The sequence below is a fragment of the Aquarana catesbeiana genome, linkage group LG01, assembly GCF_042186555.1.
Source record: "Aquarana catesbeiana isolate 2022-GZ linkage group LG01, ASM4218655v1, whole genome shotgun sequence".
NCBI classification, from domain to species: domain Eukaryota; kingdom Metazoa; phylum Chordata; class Amphibia; order Anura; family Ranidae; genus Aquarana; species Aquarana catesbeiana.
This window is the reverse complement of record NC_133324.1, coordinates 766,619,038-766,642,233: the sequence shown is the minus strand read 5'-3', so window position 1 is coordinate 766,642,233 and position 23,196 is coordinate 766,619,038. Positions and strand designations below refer to the sequence as shown.

At 42.3% G+C, this 23,196-nt stretch overlaps 1 protein-coding gene across 2 annotated transcripts in view; it reads left to right on the top strand.

Annotated features, from left to right (window-relative positions):
* Positions 1-23,196, top strand: part of LOC141113204 (probable ATP-dependent RNA helicase DDX60) — a 477,260-nt gene that overhangs the window by 93,674 nt on the left and 360,390 nt on the right. For both annotated transcript variants that reach the window (XM_073606185.1, XM_073606175.1), the window contains exons 9-12: positions 8,395-8,539; positions 12,683-12,835; positions 19,063-19,162; positions 20,857-20,972. In XM_073606185.1, the coding sequence (XP_073462286.1) occupies positions 8,395-8,539; positions 12,683-12,835; positions 19,063-19,162; positions 20,857-20,972 (514 nt within the window). The remainder of the gene's footprint in view (positions 1-8,394; positions 8,540-12,682; positions 12,836-19,062; positions 19,163-20,856; positions 20,973-23,196) is intronic.

Here is a 23,196-nt window from a genome sequence, read left to right as displayed (position 1 = left end):
AGGGGTTATATAGGGGGTTGAACTTCCTGTCTAGGGTGTGACCAGTGCCCAATCACCTTGTGATACCATATAACCCCATCAGTAATAACTGAGGCTCTGTGTCCCCTGATGTACGAGAAAGAAATTGAGTTTGGGGATATATATATATATATATATATATATATATATATATATATATATATATATACACACACACTATATTACAAAAAGTATTGAGATGTAGTACCAAATGTATTGAGCCTTTACACGCACTGAATTTTAATGGCATCCCAGTCTTAGTCTGTAGGGTTCAATATTGAGTTGGCCCACCCTTTGCAGCTATATAACCTTTTACTCTTCTGGAAAGGCTATCCAAAATGTTTAGGAGTGTGTCTATGGGAATGTTTGACCATTCTTCCAGAAGTGCATTTGTGAGGTCAGGCACTGATGTGGATGAGAGGGCCTGGCTCGCAGTCTGCACTTTAATTCATCCCAAAGGTGCTCTATTGGGTTGAGGTCAGGACTTTGTGCAGGCCAGCCAAGTTTCTCCACCCCAAACGCACTGATCCATGTCTTTATGGACCTTGCTACAGCTACAGCACAGCAATCAAAGAACCTCTTTCTTTCCATGGTTTGGTCAGATTAACATGATAGATCTGGTAGGGTTTTCACTTTGTGGGCTGGAAGACCTTATGGCTAACCTTTCCTAACTTTATACTGTACACCGCCAACACTGGCTAAATATTGATACCCTTGTAACCGATAATATAGAACCCACAAAGTCCATAAGACTTAGATATAGTAATAATACTCTCCATGTGTAGGCGCTTGAAATGTAGTAATAGTAGTTCTTTCCATATATGGGCTCTTTGGCTTATAGAGCACTTCACCATCTGCCTTGGCTAAAAAAAAAAAACAAGACATATGGTAAAATGGTGGCTGTAAATAATCTTTTATAGTAGTAAGATGCAAAAAAAAGAATCTCAGATGAAAGCTATCAGACTGTATTGATATAGCAAATTTCATCCAATAGCTTGGCCAAAACACCATGAAAACAGGGAGTCTGGCTCTGTGTTTGTAGAACATGTAATATATGAATGAATCAAGATAACTGTCCAGAACACCACCGGATCAAGGACTGGCTCTGTACTTATTGAAACTTCTATGCGGGTGAGAGCAATCAAAGTACATCCACGTATATTCAAAACTGCTAAAGAAGCTATAGAAGCTGGATAAAGGCTGGATAAAGGCTGGATAAATAAAAATAATGGGCACTTGTATCCATGTAGCAAATTCTGTAAATGCTTCTAATTATGAATGGTATATAGAGTTTGATCCAACCATGCCTAAATTCATCAAATGTCCATAAAAAACATCCATAAAAACGAGTGCAGTAAACATTTAGGCAAAGATGCAATAAAAGCTTAGGCAGAGTTGAATATAAAGTATACTTATCAGTCCATCATATCCTATGTGGTACACAAGGCTGCCTCTTACGCAGTTGGTTGATAGCAGCGAAACCGGTCAGGTTATGGATACCTGACCACACTGGCCCCTTGTGTAACATATGGGATATGATGGACTGATATGTATACTCTATACTAGCTGAATAGCTAGCTAAATTGGGTGACGTGCCCACCAAGTCCATGATCAAAAGGCACCTCAATAAATGGACACAGTACCAATGGACTGTGAAAATGGGTCGTCAGGGAAATTCTTTGACAGGTTGGGCAGGACTCACAGTAGTCCTTAATGTCCCGATATGCTCGGGGCCAATAAAACAGCAGCAAAATGCATTTTAACTGCCCCGAGGTGACCCCGAAGTACATGAGCATGGGCCAAATATAACACTTTGGGACTTAAAGACCAGGGTACCAGCAGTTGTTCAATCACTTTGTGATTTTCTTAAGTTACTTTCTACAGCAAATCATGATTCACAGCAAAATGGAGTAACTACATATCCGCCTAGGTTGCTGTGGCTCACTATTTAGCACCGTGTGCTTTGGGATCCAAGTGGGGTCCTCCATCTGAGCACTTAGAAAATCTTTCTGGGGGCTCTTGAGATTTAACACGTTTGGCTCAGGGGAAGAACTCTGTTTCCAATCCTGCAAACACCTCTAGGGGACATGGTTCAGTTTCTGCAGGTTCACATATCTCCTGACACATATAATCATTATTCACAAGCGGTAGCCTAGCTGTAACTACTTCATCTGGAGGTTCCTCCTTTTTAGGGTAAGCCTCTGGACCTTTCAGCTTCTGTTCATACAAGTCTCAAAATATGGGGCAGATTCACCCGATCAGCAAGTCACGTGGCTATTCCGGGATCACCCCAACTTTTAATGTAGCAGTTCCTGCTGATGTGGACAAGGTTAGTCAGGCCACTGGATAGTCTTTAACATCACTATTTACACAGCTGTGTACATACAGACACAGTCATGTGAATTTAGACTGTTCACAGCACATGCTGCATAAGCATACATAGAGAAATGTTGACACATGTCACATTCCATTTGCTCCTCCTGCTTTGGACACTAGGCCGCTAGATGACCCAGTTGATGACAGGACCAACAGTGAACCTCACAGTGTTCTCTTTCCCCCTGCCAGCTCTCAGATGGGTTTGGTGCTGGGGTGCTCCTGGTGGGAGTTTTATGCACCTGAGCAAACCCCATGCGGTCAACAGGTGGCACCTTGGCTCTGGAACATGCCTCCTTGGTCCGGCCCAGCTCTCTCCTTGCAGCAGGACCCTCATGGAACTTTCTACACAGCTGTATCATTCGACTGTTGCAGCCATTCCATCCAGGGACTGGGGCTCTGACTGAGCCACCCATTGGTGCAGCTCCCTAGGAAGACCATGCAGAAACCGGTCCAGGGCAACCCGCTCCACAATATGAGTAGCTGTCTTCTCCCCAGGTTTCAGCTAATCCTGGAGCAGGTGCGTTAGATGATACAGTTGCACACAGGCAAGCTTAGTCCTGTCAAAGCACGAGGCATAAACCCCTCTTGCCCTCAAGGCAAAAGTCACCCCCAGCCTGTCTAGTATTTTCACCTTTAGCAGTTCATAATCCCTTGCTGACTCTAGGTTCAGCACGGGACATTACTATGGGACACTATACTACAAAATACTCCCACAAATGCGGGCCATTGATTGCAACCAAGATTTGTTCATTTGCACACACAAAAAAGTATTTTTCCTAACAAATTTATTCAAGACCATGCTGCAAAATGATTACATCCCAATTAAAGTTATGAGTAAAGCTAATTTTTAGACAACAAAGGGGTAAAATCACCCCAAATTAAATAATGGCCTAAAAAATGCGGTAAAATACTGTGGTAACAATTGTGCAAGTGTTCAATTAATTAAGGATTTTGCGTTAAATACCAAATGCGGTATTTGTTCGATTTTTCAAAAGGAGTGTACTCATTTATATCAATATATCAAAGAATAGGCTTAATGTATAAAAACCCAGAGAGATAAAAAAAAAAAGCAGAGCCCCTAGCAAGCACTTGTGCACATGTGCTTCACCATACCTAGGACAAATCACAGCTGGAATTTACAACAGACACTTTCTTCAATCTAATGTTTTTTTTTTGCATTATATATTTGAGTAGCATCAATAAGCACCCATACAAGTTGGCAATATATTCAACTAACGTATAAAATATATAGAGCATTATACTAACTGGATACAGCTTGCTAAGAGAAGTATCCTATATGACACAGTAGTGGTATAGTAGAGGGAAAAAGAGAGGGATCAACAGGGTTTCACTTGGATGAGCCTCTTGAGAGTAGTTATTGCGGTGATAAATGTACTGATATGCAAAGAGGTATAGGAAGGAGGTGGGTGGAGAGCTGCACCAGATGGGTATAACTGCTTTTCCCAGTTAAAGGCAGAGGACTCCTGGTAAGGATTACATGCAGGCTGTTCCCTAATGTAGCTGGTATTTCAGATAGTAGTCTTCTGTGAAGGTATATTTCAACCAGTAGAACCAGGTGGTTTGAAATTGCGACTTAGGGAACTGGTCAGGTCTTCCATGAGTTTAATTGTAAACACGACATAGCAATTCCTGTATAGTTGGAGGGAATGTAGATTTCCACAATACTGGAATACAAGAGTGTGCTGCATTAAGCAGGTGTCTTATTATTGAGTTTTTATAGGCCTTCAAGGGGACTGAAATGAAGCAGTCAGTAAAATTTTGAAAGACAGTGTGAATTTGTGACCAGAATGTTTGTAGTTTTGGACATGCCCAAAAAAAGTGTTACATATCACCTGGTTATTGGCCACATCTCAAGCAGTTTTGGTAAATATTGTGTTTAGTACCGTATGGATTTGATACCAGCGAAAAGGTGGCCTGCAGTAGAGAACAAAAGTAATGAGATAACTGAAGGGCCATAGGTGAAAGGTCAGGTCAAGTTTTCAAGACATAACAGGTTAATTGTCCCAATTTTCATGCTCCATAGGAATTTTGGGTTATCTAAGATGGGGAAGAAGAGGGGAGAGGACAAGGAAAGTCTGTATGTGTTAAATGCTTAGTCACACAAGTGGCAAGTTGGTGTGATGGTCGGATGTTAGCGTAACTCCAAGGTCAATGGTTCAGGGCTCCTTGGAAGCTACACCTAACAGTATAAGAAAAAGGTTTGTTCTACAGAGACCCACTATTTTGTAGCTGAATTTCTGCACTAGTCAAGGGTTATTGCTCGATGTGAGGCTATTTGGTATAGTCTTACATCTGTATTCAATAAATTGTAGCGCTAAAAACACATATGTCATATGAACAGAATGTCTCTGTAAACATAAACTAATGTCCCAATGGTGACGTATAATCAAAGGAAAAACGTGATGATCCACAGTGAATGAATGTAAACAGTGGAGGAGACATTGCTGGATCTGGCGGCAGAGGAGGCATCCCTCTTTTTTTCCATATACTTTCGGGATTTGAGAAACAGCTTCAACTTTGGAACCAGTTTTTGGCTTTTTTCCCGTGTATCCAGAGGTGACACCCAGGCCTTACAGAGGCTCCATCTGCCTTCGACCACTTCATTTACCTGCCCGTGGTGGCACACAGCTCGATTGATTCTATGCTAATGGCAGTAGAATCCAACAGTTCCGGTAAGCGTACCCCATCCATTTATGAGTTTGATGACATCTGAATTGTGATTTGGGAAGCAGAAGGAACTGCTACACTGTTCACATTCATTCACTGTGGATCATCATGTTTTTCCTTTGATTATACGTCACCATTGGGACATTCGTTTATGTTTACAGAGACATTCTGTTCATATGACATGTGTTTTTTAGTGCTACAATTTATTGAATATTGGTTCACATTTTGGTCACATGGTTTGTAGCAGCTTTGGTTTTTTCTTTTTCAGTGACATTACCCCTAATGTTTTTGTCCTATGGAGAATGGTGTGTCTGATACAGGCTGGCTTGTCGTTCCACACAAAATGATTAAAAATGGATTTAACAGACATGATAGTATCCAAAATTGAATTGTCTGTAATAAATAGAGGGTGTGAGGTAGGATGTTTTATTTTAAAATGTTGCATCTGCCCATCCAAGAAATACTTTGTGTCATTTAGGTTGCTAAATCTTTCTGGAAAGTAGAGAGAAAAATGTTGTGAGTATAGTTTTGTGAGGTCATTTGGCAAAAGAATACCTAGGTACTTGATATGAGAGGTCTTCCACTTAAAGGTGAAATTAGTCTTGAGTTTGCTTGGGGTCATCTTTGGAATAGTTAAGTTGAGGGCTTCTGATTTTTGGTAATTTCTGTGAAATTTAGAGAGCTTTCCATAAGTATCATGTTCAACCATTAGGTTATGGATGGTGACGTATGTGTTTGCCAAGATTTTATGTTGATGAGAACCTTTGTGGAGCCTTTTATTATTGGGGCTCACTTGTATGGTCATTTAGAAAGGTTCAGTGTCAAGATAAAAATGAGAGGGGTCACCCTTGATGTGTTGTGTTTATGATTTTTGAATGATGATGAAAGAACTTTGTTTACCCTTATTTTGGCTGATGGGGTGGAATTTAATGAGCCAATCTAGTTGCTCATATAGGGACCTAGGCCTATAGCTTCTAGTGTTATCTGAATAAATTACCATTTCTCCCTGTCACAGGCCTTATCTGTGTCAGTATAGAGGACAAAGTATGGATCCACTCTCAACAGAGCCGTAAGGCAGCTGGCAGCCATTTTGGAAGCATACATAGGTACCGGGTTAGCATGGTAGTGTACCAACTGGCAAATTAGTATAGCCCTCAATTATAGCCCTTGAAAACCTGGGCCACAAGTGATGGTGTGAGGGAAGGGCTCACCTTGTATAGCGGAAACCTATTGGTATCCCACATGGTTGTAGTGGATGTTGTAAGTTATAATACAGGTTATTGGTAGTAAAGGGGAACAATTGTCTCTGTTAGTGTATATAAAAACAAATTGATCTCACCCATTGTCCTGAAGCCTTGCTTTATGGGGTCAAATGTTGATGGTGTAGAATATGGTGGTGCTAAAAAAAAAAGCACAGAACCTAAGGGTTAAGCAGAGTCAGGCTTGATAATAAATTAGCTCAGGGTTTTTTGGATGGTTGTGGGCAAAGGGGTCTCTGACAGTCTTCATGATTTCTCTCCTTTTTTGATGGAGCTAATTCCAACAAGGTGCAAAGCCAGTCCTCAGGCTGGAATGGATGTGTACCTGATCAAGAAGCATTGGTACATTGTCAGGTGTGCAGATTACAAACAATGTCATATCTTTGCGCACTATAATGTGTAAGGGATATCCCCATCTGTAAAAGGCTCCTACCATGTGTAGCCATTATAGGAATGGTTTTAGGGATGCTCTTCTCTGTAGTGTATTTCTTAAGAGATCTCATAGAATCTGTAGCTGTGACCCATCAAAACCTATACATCACTGCCAAGCTTTGTAGATGACCCTAACCCCCCCCCCCTGCCCCCCCCCCCCTCGGTGAAAAAATGCACTCGGCACAGCACAGTTAATAGGGATTGTTGGGTCTGGGTCTGAGTGTCCCTGTACAACTCAATGTCTTCAAGACAGACATTGCCTGGAAGTCTGCTGAAGATACAGAGTACAGTATCTCTTACATGAGTTGTCAGAGTGGCCTTTGGTAGTCGTTTGATTTGTACATTGTTCCTCCTGCTCCTATCTTCCATTTCTTTAATCTGGAGTTGGAGATGTGTTTTGAAAGGGTTGTAAAGTCTTGTTTTTGTATTCCAGGGTTAGAATCCATGGTTACATGGCAGCTGAGGTAGCTTTGATAATATTGATGCAGGTCACAAGCTGTGTTGTTGTTTGCTGTAGGGTGGTGATCTTCTCTTTCACGGAAGATTCCATTCATGTGGCAATGACATTCAAGTCTGCTTTGGTTTGTATATATTGGTGACCAAAAGACCTATCTGGCTGGGTGTGTCGTATACTTCCATGTTCTAAGGGATTAGAAGGTCTTGGAAAACATTTTCATGTGATCCAAGCAGGTCTAGGAGTTTTGTTCCAGGCTGTCTGGCCTCCTGAGTGGTGGTGCTGCATGTCAGCGCCATCTTGGAAGGAGTGGGATCCAGGGATTTAGACCACTAAAATTAAAAGAGCTTTGTATGTTTGGCTCTGAGGTGTCTCTTTTCTGTTTCCGGGTTGGTTTACCCTTTGGCATGGCAAGTTGCAAGAGCAAATCGTAGCATCAAATGCCACGTAAATTGAGAAAAAGTCTCTGGCGGTTCTGGAGCTCTGAGAAGATGCTGCCCACATTGCCATGTTACATACACATCCCCCGATTTAGTGTTTTTTAAAACATGTAGATCTATGATAAACAAAAACCTCAAGTGCAATTTTACCTCAATTTGAATCAGTTAAAAAGTAGAAGGAACAAGAGGAAATGAGAGAAATGCAAAAATATTGGAGTATAGCTCCATCCATACCTTTTTTTGAGTTAATATAGAATGGGGAAGAATTAGAACCTATTTCACAAAACACAATCTAAAAATTGAGGACAGGCGGATGATTGATAGGTCCACCCCCTCCATTCATAGATCCTGTTTCATTCATAGAAGTAGTATGGATTCTATGAATGAAGCTGCTGGGTGGAAAGGGCAGTCATAGCCAAGCTCTCTTGATAAGAGCCTGTAACAGCCCCGTATTAACCCCACCACACTGGAAGATTATGGTGGCAGGGGTGGGGGTAGGAGTGGCATTGACAAACTAGGATTTCTACAAACAGAAGAGGAATTGGCACAAGAGACACTTCCGATGAACTGTCCCTTATAAAGATTTTTCAGTTTTTTATTTTAGCTACACTTTAAATTTAATCTTTTGTTTTGCCCTGCATGGTTAAAAACACTTAAGCTATACTATTTTTTCTAATTATTCTTCTGGGCAACCACAGTAATATGTTATACACTTATTTTTTCAAAGCAACAAAGATGTGATGAGATTGCATTAGGTCTAATGAAAGAGCACTGCAAAAAGACAGAAATAAACTGGACTCATGTTTCCGACATCAGTGATCATTTACTGCTGAAGAACATCACCTATTACTGTGAAAAAGAATATAATGCAGGTATGTGCCATACAAAGAAAAGGTCTAAAAGAATATACAGTACTGCCGAAAGAATACACAGTATATGTAAATAAACGTACTGTACGTTAATTGAATAACTTGACCTTTTTCATTGACTACTGCCAGATATCTAAGCAGCAATATCAAACCCACAATTTTGGGAAACTGCGATTTTTTTTTTTTTTGCAAAAAGAGGAATAACATTAACCACTTGCCGACCACGCTATAGCCAAATGATGGCTACAGCATGGTTGTCCAGCTCTGAAAGGGCGTCGTATGACGTCCTCCTGTGATTGCGCTCGTCACACGCCCACTGCGACCATCAGTGCAGCCCATCAGTGCGCATCAGTGCAGCCTATCAGTGCCCATCTGTGCAGCCACATCATCAGCGCACATCAGTGAAGGAGAAAAATTGCATATGGGTACAGTGTTGCATGACTGCACAATTGTCATTCAAAGTGTGACAGTGCTGAAAGGAGAAGTCCAGCCTGAGCTTTTTAGGCTGGGCTGGGCTTCTCCTATGGGTCACAGGAGTGCAATTCGTTTTGCACTCCTGTGACCCGTTTTCAGCAGAGAGGTCTAAAAGGCGCTTTCCGCTGACGTCACTGCCATCAGTCGAGGCAGTGTGTCATCCTTCCAAGTCTGGATCCGCCAGCTGCCTTAATTGATGGCAGTCTCAGCGGGCCACTGAGAGGCCCTCTCCCCACCCTCCCACAGCTCAGTGCTCCAGTTAGTGTGGAGGATCAGAGAGGAGAGACGCTGACTGACAGTCAGCAGCTTTCCTCTCGGGGATCTGTGAGAACTGAGCCATCGGCGATGTTCAATGGCTCGGTTCTCAGTGCAGAGACAGCGGTGGACAGCTGCAGCATTGGTCTGATGCTCCATCCACCGGGGTAAGTATGAATAATAATAAAAAAAAGAAACCCATACTTCTCTTTTAAGGCTCTATGCACACTGGAGCTGAAAAACCTCAGTTTTTTGGCGCGTGGGCATTTTTTTTTAACAGCCCATAAACTCCACTCTATGTTATCCTATGTGTCCATGCACACATGGACGTTTTTTAGCTTTTATCAGAAGTGGAGTTTATGGGCTGTTGTCTGAATGTCCTAGGATCGCATTCAAGAGCAGTCCTAAAAACGCCAGACGCTGGTGAAGCCTCGCCAGTGCGTTAAGCCTCATCAGGCGTTTCTCTGCCTCTATTCAAAATCAATGGTTCCCTATGGGAGCCCATTGATTTGAATAGAAGTCGGATCATGATGATCCGACTTGCGGTGCAACTTGTGTGCTGAGGATGTTGAAGAGGAACCCCCCAGCCAAAATGAAAAAAAATTGGCGTGGGGTTCCCCCCCCAATGATACCAGACCTCTCGGTCTGGTATGGATTTTAAGGGGAACCCCCCCACCAAAAAAAATGGTGTGGGGTCCCCCCCAAAACCCTTACCTGAGCACACAGCCCGGCAGGTCAGGATAAGGGGAGGGGACGAGCAAGCGCCCCCCCCCTCCTGGACCATACCAGGCCCCATGCCCTCAACATGGGGGGTGGGTGCTTTGGGGCCCCCGCCCCAAAGCACCTTGTCCCCATGTTGATGAGGACAAGGGCCTCTTCCCGACAACCTTGGCCGTTGGTTGTCGGGGTCTGCGGGCGGGGGCTTATCGGAACCTGGAAGCCCCCTTTGAGAAGGGGGCCCCCAAATCAAGGCCCCCCACCCTATGTGAATGAGTATGGGGTACATTGTACCCCTACCCATTCACCTTAAAAAAAGTGTAAAAAACAAACACACTACACAGATTTTTAAAGTATTTTATTAAAGCAACTCTGGCTCTTCTCCCTCTTCTGGCAATGTGTTTTCTCCTCTCTGGTTCTTCTCCCCTCTTCGCTGTCTTCTCTCCGCTATCTTCTGCTCTTTTGCTGGGTTTTCTGCTCTTTTGCTGGGTCTTCTCCCCTCCTTGGTTCTCTCCTCTCTGCGCTGTCCTCTCTCCGCTGTCTTCTGCTCTTTTGCTGGGTCTTCTCCCCTCTCCGGTTCTTCTCCTCTCTCCGCTATCTTCTGCTCTTTTGCTGGGTATTTTCCCTCTGTTCCCTCCGATGTTGACTCGACGCCATCTCCCGGTGTAATGCTGGGTCTGCCGTGTGCAATGACTTATATTGGCATGGGTCGGGGCCACCTGCTGATGTCATAGGAGGCCCCACCTCCTTATGACATCACCACCCAGGGAATGATGGGACGATGATGTCATAAGGAGGTGGGGCCTCCGAATGACATCCGCATGTTGCCGCGCCCCCTTCCCAATACACCGGGAGATTGCGTCGGGTCAACATCGGAAGAAGAACAGAGGGAGAATACCCAGCAAAAGAGCAGAAGATAGCGGAGAGAGGAGAAGAACCGGAGAGGGTGAGAAGACCCAGCAAAAGAGCAGAAGATAGCAGAGAGAGGACAGCGCAGAGGGGAGAAGAACCGTAGAGGAGAGAATACGTCCCCAGAAGAGGGAGAAGAGCCGGAGCTGCTTTAATAAAATACTTTAAAAACCTGTGTAGTGTGTTTGTTTTTGACAATTTTTTAAGGTGAATGGGTAGGGGTACAATGTACCCTATACTCATTCACATAGGGTGGGGGGGCCGGTATTTGGGGGCCCCCTTCTTAAAGGGGGCTTCCAGATTCCGATAAGCCCCCACCCGCTGACCCCGACAACCAACGGCCAGGGTTGTCGGGAAGAGGCCCTTTTCCTCAACATGGGGACAAAGTGCTTTGTGGTGGGGGCCCTAAAGCACCCATCCCCCATGTTGAGGGCATGTGGCCTGGTATGGTCCAGGAGGGGGGGTGGCACTTGCTCGTCCGTCCCCCCCTTATCCTGACCTGCCGGGCTACGTGCTCGGATAAGGATTTGGTATGGATTGTGGGGGGGACCCCACGCCATTTTTTTGGCGGGGGGTTCCCCTTAAAATCCATACCAGACCGAAGGGTCTGGTATCGTTGAGGGGGGAACCCCACACCAATTTTTTTTCATTTTGGTGGTGGAGGGGTTCCTCTTTAACATCCTCAGCACACAAGTCGCACCGCAAGTCGGATCATCATGATCCGACTTCTGGTGCAACTTCTATTCAAATCAATGGGCTCCCATGGAGAACCATTGATTTTGAATAGAGGCAAAGAAACGCGGCTAAAAGCTAGCGCTGTTGACGCCAATGCAAAATGCTAATAAAATCGCGTTTTTAAATCCGCGTTTTCCTGCCGGCAGTCCGACGACCAGAATGACTTTTTTTGAGCGTCCTGTGTGCATGGAGCCTAAAGCTGAAAATTGGCCTGGGCGGGAAGGGGTAAAAGTGCCCAGTAGGCAAGTGGTTAAGATGATGTCTAAAGAAACTTGGGGCCTTTACATTCGTTCTTGTCATTATTGTCGTCTGCTTTTTACTCACATCCTAGCCCTGGCTGGTAACATCTTCAGTTAATTCAATTTTCATTCCACTTAAAAAAATGTAGTATACCAAAGCCTCTAGGCCCCTTTTACATTTTGCTGGATCTGCTTTTCTCAGCAGGGGATCTGTCCGCTGATTCACTGCTGAGCTGAGCTAAGCGGGCAGATGACAGGTCCATGTCAGCTCCGCTTATGCAGAGCGACCACGGACACAGCCCGCTCCGCTCTATGAGCGGTGGGATGTAAACAAACCGGTTGTCTGTGTACACCTGACTGCCTTTCAGTCCGATCCAGCGAGACAGAGGGGAACAGATCCCCTTCTGTTTGTTTTTTCAGATCAGATTAGGGGTAGGCGGGTGTAAACGAACACACGTTCATTTACATCCACCGCTCCATACAGAAGACTAGAGCGTCCAATCAGGTCTGCCTGAAAAACAGACAGATGAACCCGCTCTTGTGAAAGGGGCCTTAGCCCTCAGTACATAAAATAAATTTACTGGATATGCTAAGCTTTTTCAATGCTAGTTTCCAGCTGATTGACTACAAGTTTATCTTTCAATCATTTACCCTTGTGTGCTAAAGGAATTATTCAGCTCTCCTGGTAAAGTTAAAAACTCTAGAAAGGACTTCGCTTAGGCATATAGGTGGTTTGCCCAAATATGGAGAAATCAGAATGAGGGTTTGGATAGTTCAGGGTGAGGCTTGAATTGTATCAATTTAATTTTTTTTTCAGATGTGAAGTTGGAATTTGGGGAGAAAATAAATGAGATGTATACATGTCTATGGAACAGCATACTGAAATTATTTCCACAAGGAGAACATTTTCTGTCCTATGAACTAAGAAGAACAGTGAAAGATTTTCTTACACCGGAGTCATCTGTGAATAGTATGTGGATTAAACACATTTTGCAGTACTAAATAGCCAGTTCATAATTAGTATAATTGTAAAGTGAAATAAACTCTCTAGTTACAGTATATAACAATTAGTCTTAAATTCTAACCAATTTTTTTGTGTTTTCACTAAAGTACAACTAAAGGCTCCAGTATGACAGTCTAAACAAGAACCAAATCCAGTTACTATGCGAGCACAAGCCTCATAAAGTAAACAAAAAACTTATTTTACTTTCCCCAACTGAGCCAGTCTTCCTCATTTGTGTCTCACAGGTTCCTCCTTCCAGATACTGCAGCTCACAGTGGGAGGGTTTCATCAAGAATCCTGCTGCCAATCCAGAAAGCAGCGGGAAGGACTAGGTGTGGTTAGGTGCTGATAGATAAGTTACAGACTTGTGAATCAGCAATGATGCCATGCTCCCTGCAACCCAAATTTTTTCCTGAAAATAAGTGATAAAGAGCTGCACAAATATTGTGCAACATATAAAATTGCAACTGCAGCCATTGTGTTCTACAGGGCCTCTGCTTTAGGAAAATATATAGTGTTTGGGGATTACAGTAATTTTCTAGCATCAAAAGGTGATTTTAATGTGTGTGCAAAATGTAAAAAATAGCATGGACACAAGGTGATTTAATATCATTTTTTTAAAACCAGAGTATAGTGTAATTTTAAGGTGTCTCAGCATGCATAACAAATACCTTAAATGTTTGTAATATGTGTGTAAAAGATTCCTTGTTGCCTTTTGCTGAGAGAATGTATCATTCTCTAACATTGGTCCCCTGGCAAAACACCATGTTCTTATGTTGACATGGAACCTCTTACCCATAACCCTGGTCCCATGGTTGTGTGGGATCTGTGGATAGGGGGCTTATCTGAATCTGGAAGCCCCTTTAAAAATAAGGAAGCCCCCAGATTCCACACCCCCTAAGTAAAAGAACAAAGGGTACATAGTACCTCTACTCATTCACCAAAAAAAAAGTCAATGGTAAATACACAAATACTATTTGGCAAGTAATTTAATTAAGAAAAAAAAATGACTATGATTTACCTCCATTCATGTCATTTACATCATCCAATGATGCAAACCACATCAATCATGATGCCCGACCCTCACCCACCTGTTGAACAAAAAAATCTGCCTCCTGCTGACACATCTGAACCCATAGCTTGACTCTCGCAATAAAGGAAAGGGGTCTCCTGGTGATGTAACTGACAATATATGGATATAACCATATATGGTCAGTGACATTACTGGGATTCCTATGGCATCATTGACCAAATATGGTCATATCCATATATACATCAGCATGGGGACAAGGTGCTTTACCAAAGGTTCTCCCTTGGCAAGGTACCCCTTTCTCCTATGTTGATGGCATATGGCCTGGTATACTTCAGGGAGGGGGGCGGCAAGCTCCTTCCGCTCCTTTTCCTGACCACCCAGGCTGCATGCTCAGATAAGGGTCAGGTAGGGATTTTTTTTTTTAATTCTTTATTTTTCATAGATTTCACAATACAATTCATCACAGTCTTACAATGTCTTTCTATAACATTCTTAATACTTCCCTCTATCTATATACATTGTATTGCCTCTTGAACAACTCCTTAACTCAATATGAATTCTCTTTTTCTACTTTTCCCCCGCATCCTGTCTAAATAATGCATCCACCCCACCCAAAAAACAAACAAAATAAAACAATAAAAAGCAACGCCTCCCTTCTCCCTTCTCCTACACCTCTCTCCTCTTCCCCCCTCCGCCGATCTCCTCACCCTTCTGTTCTCATCTCCTCTCTGTACGCCGAGTATGAGGCCCATGTGTTCCGGTGCCTCCCATCTTGATCTTTCATCGCCAAAGTAAGATTTTCCATTTGTTGGGTTTCTACAATTCTAGCGAGCCACTGTGCTCTGGATGGAGGGTTATCCTTTTTCCACAGGACAGGGATGCATGCCCTTGCTGCTGTTAGAAGGTGTCTCAGCAAGGAGTTTTTATATTTTTCCACTGATATAGGAATGTCAAGTAGCAGAAAAGCTGCTGGTCTATTTCCTATGGCCACTCCTGTTATTGTTTTAATGGTTTCAGCAACCATTCTCCAGAACTCTTTGATTTTCGCACATTCCCAAAAAATGGGCAGCATAGTGCCACCTCCAGCAGACCTCTGACATTTGGGGGTATATCCGGTGTAATACAGTCGGAGTTCTATACCACCTAGTAAGAATTTTATACCCCCCCTCCTGATATCTACTCGCTACTGATGCCTTTTGGTTAAATAGCATAATCCTATCCTTCTGCTCTTGGTAAGGATTTTGAAGGGGGCCTCACACTTTTGCTTTTTGTTTTTTTGGGTGAAGTTCCCCTTTAAAATCCATACCACACTCAAAGGGTCTGGTAAGGAATGTGGGTATGCTATTTTTTTTTTTTTTGTATGTAGTCCCCCTTAAAATTTTTACCAGACCTAAAGAGCCTGCTATGAATTGTGTGGAGGACCTTATGCTGTTTTTTTTTTTTTACATTTTTTTCACACTCTCCTTGCTGTTTGTTTATGATCACCTGTCAGCTGATGTGCCGGGAGGGGATGAGTCAGGCGAATGTTGGCTCCCTAACAACCAGGAAGAAGATTTGACTTTTAGCAGTGGTATTAATACCACTGCTAAATGGTTTGTTTGACACTTACTGTGGCAGGTGCAACCTACTTTCTCCACTGCAGGTGGAACTCAACTGCAGCAGCACCGCAAGGGGAAAAATATCAAGAGGAACATGGGTCCTGATTAGATGCTGCTGCCCATGTGACTCTAGCAGCTATCTTGGGCCAGACAGAGCCTATTTAAGGCCCTGGCTCCCAGGCTTGGTGAGCATTTCATGTGTGGGTAGTGAAGGGATAGGTCACCCGTCTGACAGGGACAGTAATTAGTGGCAGGGACAATAAATGAAACTATAAAGAGCCTTTGCGCTACTATGATAAATTAATAAATGGACTAAAATTAAGTATAAGTTCCTATCATACGTGATACAATCTCAAAGTGCATATAGTGCTTTAGGTGCAATCAAAATAACTAAACAGCAACTGCCTGCAGCAGAATCTTCAGTGTATCACAATCCACTCTCAGTATATATTAATTTGTAAAGTGATCCCGCGCTACAGTGTAAAAGAACTTTTCACTATATAAAGCAAATCAATAAAAGTGTATAATTAATTCAACGGTCAAAAACGGTGCAAGTGTACTCAATAATACATTCATATATTCATAAAAAATCCCAGGGCAAATGATTCCAAATAGTAATAATCTCTTAATCACGTTATCCAAACAATGTCCAAAAAAAGAAAAAATGTAAAGGAGCAGTTTCAATATAGGATGCAGTGGACAAGGAGAAGTTCAAATCCCATAAATGTGCTCACAGAGCCCTCACCTTCATAGCCTAATAGGATAGCATGTACTGTTGAATTGAGGTCGGTTACGTTGTGTTGCTCCAACTTCTACCACCAGGGGGTCCTCCGTGCCACCATATGTAAAATTATAATTGCCTGAGGTGCCAGCAAATAGCCATAAATAAGAATTCGATCCGCTATTTGCTGGCGCCTCAGGCAATTATAATCTTACATATGGTGGCACGGAGGACCCCCTGGTGGTAGAAGTTGGAGCAACACAACGTAACCGACCTCAATTCAACAGTACATGCTATCCTATTAGGCTATGAAGGTGAGGGCTCTGTGAGCACATTTATGGGATTTGAACTTCTCCTTGTCCACTGCATCCTATATTGAAACTGCTCCTTTACATTTTTTCTTTTTTTGGACATTGTTTGGATAACGTGATTAAGAGACTATTACTATTTGGAATCATTTGCCCTGGGATTTTTTATGAATATATAAATGTATTATTGAGTACACTTGCACCGTTTTTGACCGTTGAATTAATTATACACTTTTATTGATTTGCTTTATATAGTGAAAAGTTCTTTTACACTGTAGCTCGGAATCACTTTACAAATTAATATAGTGGCAAGGACAGATTCCAGATGAGTAGGGAAAGGATAGGGACACACCATCCTACCTGGAGCACTCCCCATTTGGGTCAGGCCTGGCCAGGCCGCATTCTGCTCCTCAAGACAGATGCTCTTTTCACATCTGAGATCTGCTCTGTTACACATTGCTGTCACTTGACGTGAGTATTACCAGTCGAGTGCTTTCCTGTCTGTTTTTTTTTTGTGAATTACTGGATTCTGCATTAATACAAGTTCTGTTCTTCACAACCGGAGTCTGGGTAATTATTGCCGCTGCACCACACTGCACCCCCTCACACTTGGTGGCAGTCGGCAGGATATGTCCCTTCTTGCAGCAGGTGCAGAAGGAGGAGCAGGCAACATCATGGCACCGCTAGGATCAGCTCTGGCCCTGGTGCCAAAATTGAATGTCTCCAACTTTCCCCTGGCTGAGTGAGCAGAGAGACTTGAAAGTGCTGGGCGCCTGTATCAGGTTCCTGCCCAGATCATTGCAGAGCTGGCCAATAACTCAGAATGGCAGTGTAGCTGGAGGAGGAAGTCAAGAGAAACTGGGTTTCTCTATGGTTTCTTTGGGCCCCTGGAACAGAGATATGGTTGGTTGCACTGGATCCAGGTGACCCTGGTGGTCATCCTGGGTGAGCAGTCTTTTTAATCCCCTGCTCCCAGGTTTTGATGCACTTTCAGGCATGTGGTTAGTGCAGGGACAGGTCACCCATTTGACAGGGACAGCACTGGGGTAGGGAGAGGTTCCAAAGGAGTAGGGAAAGCATAGGGCCTATATCTAATCTACAAAAAGCTCCCCTTTGGGGTTGGACCGGCCAGGCCGCATTCTGCTTTCCTCAACAGATGCTGTCTTCTACTCGGGCCTACACACTGCTGACCTGTACCAAGGTTATTGTAAGTGCACCAGATGGGAGGGCCTCCGTGCTGTGACTGTTGTTCTGTTTTCAAGTTTTGCAATACATCATTTTGTGTAATCCAAGACTCTGAGGTTTATTTACTAAAGGCAAATCCACTTTGCACTACAAGTGCACTTGGAAGTGCAGTCGCTGTAGATCTGAGGGGGACATGCAAGGAAAATAAAAAACAGCATTTTTGCTTGTACATGATTGGATGATAAAATCAGCAGAGCTTCCCATTATTTCAGATCCTCCCCTCAGATCTAAAGCGACTGCACTTCCAAGTGCACTTGTAGTGCACTTGTAGTACAAAGTGGATTTGCCTTTAGTAAATCAACCCCTCTGTGTGCTTTCTGCCGCTGCATTACACTGCACCTACCCAACACACTGGTTTGCTCCTTCACTCCAAAGACATGGTAGGTTATTTGACTACTGTCTAAATTGGCACCAGACACCATACAAGCCCATCATGTAATAAGCCATAGCAGCTTCAGCCTAACTCCATCCAGGGCACATCCCCGACATGTTTTCCCCCACCCATTAGGCTTAGTCATGGAGGTAAGGATATCCCTGTGATAAGAAGGGTATATATTGCATCATGGGCCACTATGGGATTAATTAGCAAACAAACAGGTGAAATGGATCTGTATAACTAGCAGAAAACATATTATGCGTTGGCATGGATTTAAGAGCGCTCTTTATTTTCATTCTTATTTTTACTTTTTGTTTTCATTCCTGATGGGGGATCTTCCCAATTTCTTCCTTACTAGTTTGGGAGTCACATGCGCTTTAAAATCCATGCCACAGGCGGTGGTCTCAGCGGGGAGCATCGATAGTTTAAAAAAACTATTAGATAAGCACCTGAACGACCGCAACATACAGGAATATACAATGTAATACTGACATATAATTACACACATAGGTTGGACTTGATGGACTTTTTTTAACCTCCTCTACTATTATGTAATTATGTAACGCATGATATATTTTTGCTACACATGAAGAAGACCAAAAGCGGCTGCTGGCTATACTAATCCATTTCAATTTTTTATCCTGTACAGCGCTCTTTGTTTTTCCTCTCTCCCCCTCTTTAGCCTTCACTTGTTTGCTAATTAATCACCATAGTGGCCCATGATGCAATATATACCCTTCCTACTACAGGGTTATCCTTACTTCCATGAATAAGCCCCGTGGGTGGGGTGAAACATGTCTTATAGAATTTAGGGGTCATACTCATGAGCACAGAACAGGAAAAATCAGCCAAACGATTCTTTCTGCTGTTTAAACTTTTTTTATTTTTTTTTTTTCTGTTTTTTTCCCCCAAGTGCAACAAGAGGATATGCTTCCTACAGGCTTGTTACCTATGCAAAGTGACATAATTGAAGATTATGCTGGGGATGCTATAAAGGAATTACCACTGTTGAGGTAAAACATGTTACTGTTACATATTTAATACTCTGTTACGAATACTGTGCTATGTCTTTTATGTGAAGAATGTTGGGACAATGTTGTGTTAAAATTCATGTAAACCCAATCACTAAAATCTTATATGAGCTTAACTTGTTGTAATTTTAAAAGTAATTTTCATTATTTCTAAATCTGGAGCTTTCTTTAAAATAATACCTGGTAATTCTGTGAAGAAAGTCCTTGTTTAGGCCCTTCCTGTTAAATATTCACAGCTCTCTATCCCTGTGTGCCCACCAGTGTTGCCAACGGTCAGTATTTTTACTAGCAGCCAGTAAAAAACAGGCAATTTTCTCATTCCAGTAGAAGAAAAAGGTTGCTGGTAAAAAATATGGCTGTGACGCTCGGCTTGGTCCGGAGCCGGCTGGGACCATCCGAGTGCTTGCTACAGTGTGATCGGGCGGCTCTGGCGGAGGCGGTGCCTGAGCATGTCATGTGATGTCATGGTGCAAGGGAGCCAAGCAGAGCGGCCAGAGCCTCGTGTGCGGATCTGCAGGATGGGAGCAAGGCAGGCTGGGACCAGGACTGACAGTGCTGTTTAGACTGGAGTGGACTGGAGGGACCACTTGGCTTGGAGAGAGACTGTCACTGTGACTCAGGAGGGGACGTGTTGTGTCAGTGAGGTGTCATCATCATCTGTGCTGGCGCACACTTCTGTCAGTGTCACTGTGAGAGTCAATTTTATGTGTGTGCGCGCCCATTCTAATTTCTTGCCCTCCTGAGGCCGGTCCCTGAGCTACTTACTTACTATATCAAAAATAAAATAAGAAATATGTTTTTTGCCTTATTATCTACCTTAAATCATAATGCTAATTGCATATTGTATTTGTTTGTAGCCTAAATACTGTAATTTGCACTTAAAACTAATTTTGTAACTTTTGGAAATGCCAGTAAAAACGTGGCTGTGCCAGTAAATTTTGGGTGTTGTGTCAGTAAATTTCAATCTGGTAGGTTGGCAACACTGGTGCCCACTCTGCCACACTGGCTTCCAATGAAGAGTGCAAGTGGCCTTTTCAACACACATTATGCAGGCATATGCTCTCCTGTTGTCATCATAAGGAAACCCTTAGTGAGTGCATGTAGACAGGAAGCTGCTGAAAAGGGGCTGCAGGAGAGCACTGAAATAAAACAAAGACTAAAAAAAAGAAGTGAAAAGTATGATTTTTTATTTTATTTCGAAGTCTGGGCCCATATACTGGAGAACTAGTGTTGACTTTTCTTTGTGAACCGTAGACATAAACAGCAAGATACCAACTCATATGTTTATTCCAACAAACTGTCAGATATTGCTGGTAGAAAGCTTTGTATACTGCCCTAGTCGTCTAAAGAATCCTCTAGTCATTGCCTAGATGTTCATATAGTCCAGCTGACTGTCTGATTATAATGCCCTGATCTTTGCATAAACTTATTTAGTTAAATAGTTTTTGCTTGTATATTCCTGCATATTCAAAAACCACATAGAAAAAAGACACATTATTTTAATTTTTGAAGCAGTTATAAATAATCAAATATATTGTATACTGGTTGATTTACTACAAACACATATATTTATAATGGGTTGTCTGGATACATTTAATGACCTTTTGTATTCATGTCCACAAAAAATGCTGCATTCATTTATTCTTTCTTTCTTTCTTTATTTTCTTATAATTTAGCGAAGATCCTGTTTTTTGTTCACTGGTAAATAAAAAAACATATGATGAACTTAAGCACTGGCATACAGGTCGGCTACTAAGTGACGACTATGACAGGACAAAGAATGAGCAACATGGTAAGGAGTAAACAGAACAAACTATATAGAGTCATCGTATTGATTTAATTACTGATTAGGTATAATAAAATCACATAGTAACTCAATTTAACCACTTCAGCTCCGGAAGGTTTTACCCCCTTAATGACCAGGCCATTTTTTGTGATACGGCACTGCGTTGCTTTAACTGACAATTGCGCGGTCATGCGACACTATACAAAATTAAAATGTATGTCCTTTTTTTCCCCACAAATAGAGATTTCTTTTGGTGGTATTTAATCACCTCTGTGGTTTTTATTTTTTGCGATATAAACAAAAAAATACCGACAATTTTGAAAAAAAAAAACAATATTTTTACTTTCTGCTATAAAACATTCCCAATATTTAAAAAAAAAAAAAAAAACTGAATTTCTTCATCAATTTAGGCCAATATGTTTTCTGCTACATATTTTTGGTAACAAAATCCCAATAAGTGTATATTGATTGGTTTGCACAAAAGTTATAGTGTCTACAAACTATGGGATAGATTTAGGAACTTTTCATTTTTTTAAATATTTTTTGCTAGTAATGGCGGTGATCAGCGATTTTTAGCGGGACAGTGCAGTGGACAAATCTGACATGAAGTGACACTTTTTGAGGACTAGTGACACCAATACAGTGATCAGTGTAATGCACTGTCACTGTATAAATGACATATATATATATAAGAGATATTCACACTTAAAGCAGCCGGTGTGCCAATCCTTCAGAGCCCTGTCTTCTGTGCACATGCGTGGGAGTGACAACATTGTGGTCTGCCCATTCAAATAGATGGAGAGCATGAAAGTGGATGGAAGTGCCGAGAGTGGTGACAGCATGCCGCTGGAGGGCTTTATTGTAAGGTATGTCTGTCATAATGTAGTAGTGCCTGGAGGCCCACATGTTTTTGAATTTAACCACTTCCGGACTGCCTCACGCCGATATACGTCCTAACTTAGCTGCCATAACCCTGGTATCCTCTTCTTCGGTGGGTGGTCCGGTTTCCGATAATAGTGGTCTCCCGCCGCGCTACAGTGCCCTGCGGCGGAGCCATGGGCAGCAGCAGAGGCGATTGGATCCTTCTTCCTGCTAGGCATGGAGACAAGTGAGGGGAAGATGGCCCCCACCCGTTTCCATACCATTGCAGGGAAGTGACGTCAAAACTTCCGCCCATAGCTCTTAAAGGGCCATTTTTTTTTTTTTACCCCAGATCTTTTATTTAAGAGGCCCTGTCATGCTTTTTTTCTATTAAAAGGGATGTTTACATTCCTTGTAATAAGAATAAAAGTGACACAATTTTTTTTTAAAAGAACAGTGTAAAAATAAAAAAGGTAAAATAAATAAGAAAATTTTTTTTTTAAATACGACCCGTCCCGCAGACCTCGCGTGCAGAAGCAAACGCATACGTGAGTAGCGCCCGCATATAAAAAAACAGTGTTCAAACCACACATGTGAGGTATCGCCACGATCGGTAGAGCAAGAACAATAATTCTAGCAACCTTTAGAATTTTTTAAACGTCGCCTATGGAGATTTTTAAGGGTAAAAGTTTGTCGCCATTTCACGAGTGGGCGCAATTTTGAAGCGCGACATGTTGGGTATCAATTTACTCAGCGTAACATTATCTTTCACAATATTAAAAAAAATTGGGCTAACTTTACTGTTGTCTTATTTTTTAAATTCATATATGCGCATGTTTATAAGCGCTTGTAAGACCTCTGCGCAAATATGGTGTGACAGAAAGTATTGCAACGACCGTCATTTTATTCTCTAGAGTGTTAGAAAAAAATGTATAATGTTTGGGGGTTCCAAGTCATTTTCTAGCAAAAAAAAATTGTTTTTAACTTGTAAACAAAAAATCTCAGAAAGAGGCTCGGTCCTTAAGTGGTTAAGAGTTTACTACCGCTTTAAGTTCTGACTTGTACAACTTTTTCATGAGACCATTATGTGGAACTGTTTTAAATGCTTTGTTGAAATCAAGATATGCTATTTCCACAGCACCACCCTGGTCCAAAACATTAATGATATAGTCACAGAATTCAATTAGACTAGTCTGACATAATTTGTCCTCAGGAAAGGCAATGCTGCTTTGGGCCCAGCAAACTGTGTGTTTTAAATTATTATTGATATTTCTTATTAGGAGTGATTACATCACTCTAATTATAACAGATTTAAGAGGTCAAGTATTGTAGGATGGGATTTTTAAGATGCATTTTGAGTACCAAAAAC